General features: G+C 40.7%; 1 protein-coding gene across 1 annotated transcript; it reads left to right on the top strand.

Moving 5' to 3' along the window:
* The first annotated feature begins 369 nt into the window (after positions 1-369).
* Positions 370-3,161, top strand: LOC105509563 (putative G antigen family E member 3). The gene is made up of 4 exons (XM_011938833.1): positions 370-455; positions 792-900; positions 1,652-1,777; positions 3,039-3,161. Exons 1-4 carry the CDS (start codon positions 372-374, stop codon positions 3,053-3,055), a joined length of 336 nt encoding a protein of 111 aa, XP_011794223.1. The 5' UTR covers positions 370-371; the 3' UTR covers positions 3,056-3,161.
* The last annotated feature ends 3,514 nt before the right edge of the window (positions 3,162-6,675 follow it).

Below are 6,675 nucleotides of genomic sequence, written 5' to 3'. Positions count from 1 at the left end.
GTGGGCGTGAAATGGGCCTAGCAAATCAGAGTGGGACGAAAGCAGTAGTCATTTCAGTTTCAATTCTCTGCCCATTTTTTCCTAAATGCCTTCATGATGGAGAGTGTAATTGTTAAACCAAAACTCAGAAACGTCCTCTGTCTTTTGCTATGGCGTTAAGGTGATTTCTATGCCTCTTGGACTATGATACAAACAAATCTGTCCTTAGTTTGATTGGAAAGTATGCGTACTTATCATTGCTCTATGAATTTTGAAAATATTTTCAAAATTAAAAAAGTACAAATCACGATTTTGTCATGGAATTTGCATATATGTAGCTAAGTTCTTACACATTTTTTCCAAATAACAATATTCTATTTTCAGTGGGAAATATGAGTGAGCTTGTAAGAACAAGATCCCAATCCTCAGAAAGAGGAAATGACGAAGAGTCTTCCCAGCCAGTTGGATCTGTGATTGTGAGTTCTTTAACATTTGATGTTTTCTATTTACATAGTTTATTTTAAAAAATGTTTTTGAACTAGTGTACATGCAGTGGTCCAGGTGTTCCATGCTGATAAAAAGTGATGATGGCATGTAATGAAGGAAACTTTGGTTCAGGAATATTATATTCTGGTGTTCACTGTATGGATTTGGATATTTCTCTCTCTCTCTCTCTCTCTTTCTCTCTTCCTCTTTATCTCCTCTCTATATATCTGTTGGAAATATGTCTTTAGATTTACAATTCGATGCACATATGCATTTGTGTAGTTATATTATTGAGTTTTTATTCGCACACACACTTACACCCTTAGGTCCAGCAGCTCGCTGAGGAAAATCATCAAGAAGAAGAAGCACCAACTGAAAATCAGGATATTGCCCCTAGTGGGGAGATCGAAAATGAAGGAGCACCTGCTGTTCAAGGTGAAGGGAGAGTGGAGACTAATGGTTATGGGTGGTGGAGGTATATTTATGCATTATATTTTATGACATACCAGTAACAAGAAGACAGAAAATATTAGGAAGGGATCTTAAACATTTCCTGCTGCTGCTGTGGGCAGGGGTGGGACAAGGACACATAAAAAGCCACAAAACTTTCCTACCATTTTGACAGAGGCGTTTTATTGATAGGGTATTTGCATGGTTGTTGTACACCTTTGAGTGTTTTCCAGAGCTCCTGTATGGTTTGCTTGGCCATTTTCTGTTTTTTGTTTTGTTTTGTTTTGTTTTTACATTTCTGTGGAAGAATGGCAGTTTGCAGCTTCCTTGTCTGCCATCTGTGGATATCTCATGTATTTTTTAAGAAACTTTTTAATACACATTTATTAATGCTTCCTCATACCATGTAATATGCTAAGTGCTGGAAATGTCAGTGCCAATTTTTGGCCTAAAGCTCATAGTCTAGTCAGACTGACTCAAACAAATCACTGATTTAATGTGATAAGAATAAGAACAAATGAGTACAAAAGGGACAAGTAAGTTGTCTAGGGCCAGCCTTGGGAAAGGAAAGGGCGATGTTTGGACATCTCTGCTTTCCTGTTTTCCTGGCAACAGACTCCTGAAATAATTAGCCTACAGGTTTTTATTTCATAATGATGAGGGAATACACATTATCATTTTCTCTTGCATAGTTCATGTTTTAATTTGTAAACTAATGACCGTTTTGTCTTTCAAGGGCCTGACGTGGAAGTTTTTCAACAGGAACTGGCTCTGCTTAAGATAGAGGATGAGCCTGGAGATGGTCCTGATGTCAGGGAGGGGACTCAGCCCACTTTTGATCCCACTAAAGTGTTGGAAGCAGGTATGTTGTTCAATTAAGATGCAAACTATAGGGTGTCTGTTTTCACAATATTATATTTTGTGTGACACAGAGGTAAAATTACTGCTACTTTAGTATCATACTTCACGTCCAAAGATTCTTTGAAGGTAGTTCAGATGCCAAATGGCTGCCTTACACACTATTAGAGATAGAGGGTCCAGTGTGCTGGCTCATGCTTTTAATTCAAGCACTTTGGGAGGCCGAGGCAGAAGGATCACTTGAGGCCAGGACTTCAAAAGATGGAGAAAAATTGGGTCAAAGTTAATTGGATTATGATATGAAAGATATGAAACGTGCTAAGAGAGTAGATATCGAGTGTCGTCACAGCTATGTGAAGTAATGCAGATATTAATTAGCTTGATGTAACCATTTCACAGTGGGTATATATATTTTAAAGCATCATCTTATACGTGATAAATATATACGATTTCATGTGTCATGTTTAAAAAAAGATAGGAAAACGTGTTCTGACTTTTGAATGTAAGTCATTTAACCAACAGCCAATAATTTTCAGATATTTTTATAGAGGCATGTTTTTAACAAATACATAACATGTTTGTAATAAGCATCAGTTTATATTGTGATGTTTACTGTTCTGGTAATGTCTTACAGCTAGCGTGCGTATTCAATTTACTGTATAAACTGAACTACTTTTAGGCATGTAAAGAGGCAGGAGGACCGGTGAATATAGTGACAAATGTTCACCCTACTTAAAGCAACTGCATAATGCCTAAACTAGCCCAAAGTAACGTTTTTACACTTTTTCACAAGAGACACAAAACAAATGTAATACTGACTTTTCTATTTGCCTCACTTAGGGAGTTCTAAACATAATCTGTATTCAGAGTGTTATTTCATATCAAAATGTTTAAATGATACTTTAAAAATATCTTCTTCCCTTAGGATTTTGTTTCGTTGAATTTTCATTGAAAGTATATGCTTTTTTTTTTTTTTTGCTTTCCACTTATACATACAAATAGATTCACTTGATTGAATTCATTCTGAAGTTGAACAGTCTCTTTGTTTCCTTATTCTACTAGAAAAAGTGGCATGAATTAAAAATATTGTTAATATGCCTGGAAGTCTACCTTCAGAGGTTATTCAGAGGCTAACTGGATGTAGGCTAAAGGGTCACCCTCAGGGTTCTGATATTAGTTCATCAACACGGTAGTTGTGTACCTCTAGTGTCATAGGAATAAAAATCTGCTGCGTAATGGGTCCTAATTGTATATTTATGTTTTAGGTGATGCGCAACCATAGGTTTACACCAAGAGAAATGAAGACTGAAACCAAGAATGTTATTGTTATGCTGGAAATTTGACTGATAGCATTCTCTTAATAAAGTTTTACAGTTTTCTGCAAAGAATCCTTGCACATTTTTGTTAAATTTATTTCTAGATCTTTAATAATCTTGAGAATTGTATCTTTTTTGAAAGTTTAAATCCTGTGTTTGAGATGGTACTTTGAGATAAAATGTTGGTACATTGATATTCCATCATAGATAGATAGGAAGCTGGAAGCTTTCCTAGGGGGATGCCAACAGCTGCACAGATAGAAAAGGCCACGTGGGGCCAGGCATGTTCACCACCATGGGCTTTCCATCTCCCCCTTTTTTAGCACATACACAGTAAGAACGAAATGAGCAACATGTTGTAGCTCAGGCTGAGGACCCGCCTGCATAATAAAAGATTAGGGTGGGGACTGCCAGAGATTCACACCCTATGCAGATGGTACACCTGGTCCTAACCGGTTGTTTGTATCCTATGTAGGTGATCAGATACTGCCTCCCCAGTAGCTCATCTATAAAAACCCCTGCATTTCACTGCAGGATGGCAACTGTTTTTATCTGGGACCCCTCTCTGCAGTAGAAAGCTGTTCTCTTTGTTTCTCCTATTAACTTTCTGCTCTAAACCTCACTCTTGGTGTGCCCATGTCCTTGATTTCCTTGGCTGTGAGTCCAAGAACTCTGGGTGTTACCCCAGACAACGAAGCCACTTCAATACTAGCTGTGAGTCTGTGGTATATGGCTTTCATTACATTGAAGTATGTTCCTTCTTTCCCCGGTGTTTTGAGACTTTGTATTATGATGACATACTGAGTTTTATTAAATGCTTTTCAGCATCAATTGAAATGATTGTATGATTTGTATCCATTATTCCATTGATATTCATTATCACATATATTAGTTTGCATATGTTGAACCATCCTTCCATCCTAGGGATAAATCTCACTTGGTCATGATGATTATTCTTTCTAATGTATTGCTGAATTTGATTTGCTAGTATTCTGTTGAGGATTTCTGCATCAATATTCACCAGTGATTTTGCCCTGTAGTTTTCTTTTTTTGATGTGTCTTTGTCTGGTTTTGCTATCAGGGTGATACTGGCCTGATAGAATGAGTTTGGAACTATTCCCTCGTCCTCTGTTTTTCAAAATAGTTTGAGTAGGATTGATATTAGTCCCTCTTTAAATGTTGGGTAGAATTCAGTAGTGAAGCCATCAGGTCTGGGAATTTCTTTACTGGAAGACTTTTATTATGGCTTTGATCCTGTTGCTTGTTATTGGTCTGTTCAGGTTATGTACTGGTTTTTCCTTTTCACGTTTTTAGTGCTTCCTTCAGGAGCCCTCATAAGTCAGGCCTGACAGTGATAAAATCGCTCAGCATTTGCTGTTCTGTAAAGGATTTTATTTCTCCTTCCCTTATGAAGCTTAGTTTGGCTGGATATGAAATTCTGGGTTGAAAATTCTTTTCTTTATGAATGTTGAATATTGGCCCCCACTCTCTTCTGGCTTGTAGGGTTTCTGTAGAGAGATCCGCTGTTTGATGTGCTTCCCTTTGTAGGTAACCTTACCTTTCTCTCGGGCTGCCCTTAAAATTTTTTCCATTGTTTCAACATTGGAGAATCTGATTATTATTTGTCTTGAGGTTGCTCTTCCCAAGGAGTAACAGAGTAGTGTTCTCTGTATTTCCTGAATTTGAATGTTGGCCTATCTTGCTAGGTTGGGGAAGTTCTCCTGAATAATATATCCTAAGTGTGTTTTCCAGCTTGATTCCGTTCTCCTCTTCACTTTCAGGGACCCCAATCAATTGTAGGTTTGGTCTTTTCACATAGTCCTATATCTCTTGGAGGCTTTGTTCATCTCTTCTCATTTGTCCTTCTGTAATCTTGCCTTCATGTCTTATTTTAGTAAGTTGATCTTCAGTCTCTGATATCCTTTCCTCTGCTTGATCATTTCAGCTGTTGATACTTGTGTATGCTTCACGAAATTCTCGTCCTGTGTTTTTAAGCTCCATCAGGTTATTTATGTTCTCTAAACTGGTTATTCTAGTTATTAGTTCCTGTAGCCTTTTATCAACGTTCTAGCTTCCTTACATTGGATTAGAAAATGCTGTTTTAGCTCTGAGGAGTTTGTTGTTACCCATCTTCTGAAGCCTACTTCTGTCAATTTGTCAAACTCATTCTCTGTCCAGTTCTGTGCCCTTGCTGGAGAGGAGTTGCAATGATTTGGAGGAGAAGTGGCATTCTGGTTTTTGGAATTTTCAGGAATTTTGTGCTGGCTTTTCCTCATCTTTGTGAATGTATCTACCTTTGATCTTTTAGACTGATGACCTTTCGATGAGCTTTTTGTGTGGGGGTCCTTTTGTTGATGTTACTGCTTTCTGTTTTTTAGTTTTTCTTCTAACAGTCAGGCCCATCTTCTGCAAGTCTGCTGCAGTTTGCTGGAAGTCCTCTCCAGACCGTTTTCCTGGGTATCACCAGTGGAGGCTGCAGAACAGCAAAGATTGCTTCTTGCTCTGTGCTCTGGAAGCTTTTTCCCAGGCGGTACCCCCCTGATGCCAGTCAGAACTGTCCTGTATGAAGTGTCTGTCGACCCCTGCTGGGAGGTCTCTCCCAGTCAGGAGGCATGGGAGTCAGGGACCCACTTAAGGAGGCAGTCTGTTCCTTAGCAGAGCTCGAGCGCTGTGCTGGGAGAAACCTCCTTGTCAGAATCTGCTACTCCCTTCAGAGCCAGCAGGCAGTAACATTTCAGTCTGCTGCAGCTGCGCCCACAGCTGCCCCTTCCCACAGGTGCTCTGTCCCAGGTAGATGGGAGTTTTACTATAAGCCCCTGACTGGGGCTGCTGCTTTTCTTTCAGAGATGCCCTGCCCAGTGAGTAGGAATCTAGAGAAGCAGTCTGGCCACACCCACTTTGCCAAGCTGTGGTGAGTTCTGCTCAGTCTGAACTTCCCGGCCTCCCTAACACTGTCAGGGGAAAACTGCCTACTCAAGCCTTAGTAATGGCAGATGCCCCTCCTCCCACCAAGTTCGATCCTCCCAGGTCGACTTCAGCCTGCTGTGCTGGCAGCGAGAATTTCAAGCCAGTGGTTCTTACCTTGCTGGGCTCCATGGGAGTGGGATCTGCTGAGCGAGACCACTGGGTCCCTGGCTTCAGCCCCCTTTCCAGTGGAGTGAAGGGGTCTGTCATGCTGTGGTTCCAAGTTCACGGCTTCCCTTGCCTGGGAAAGGGAGGCCCTCCAGCTCCTTGTACTTCCGGGGTGAGGTGATGCCCCACCCTGTTTCTGCTTGCCCTCCGTGGGCCGCACCCACTACCTAACCAGTCCCAATAGGATGAACAGAGTACCTCAGTTGGAAATGCAGAAATCATCTGCCTTCTGGATTGGTCTCCCTGGGAGCTGCAGACTAGAGCTCTTCCTATTCGGCCATCTTGCCAGATCCCTCGTTACTAATTTTTATTTATTTATTTTTGAGACAAAGTCCCCCTCTGTCACCCAGCCTGAAATGCAGTGGCACGATCTGGGTTTCCTGCAACATCTACCTCCCAAGTTCAAGTGATCCTCTGGCCTCAGCCTCCCTAGTAGCTGGGACTACAGGCACGC

The sequence above is a fragment of the Colobus angolensis genome, unplaced genomic scaffold, assembly GCF_000951035.1.
Source record: "Colobus angolensis palliatus isolate OR3802 unplaced genomic scaffold, Cang.pa_1.0 Scaffold1008, whole genome shotgun sequence".
NCBI lineage: Eukaryota > Metazoa > Chordata > Mammalia > Primates > Cercopithecidae > Colobus > Colobus angolensis.
This window is presented reverse-complemented; position numbering and strand designations above follow the sequence as displayed.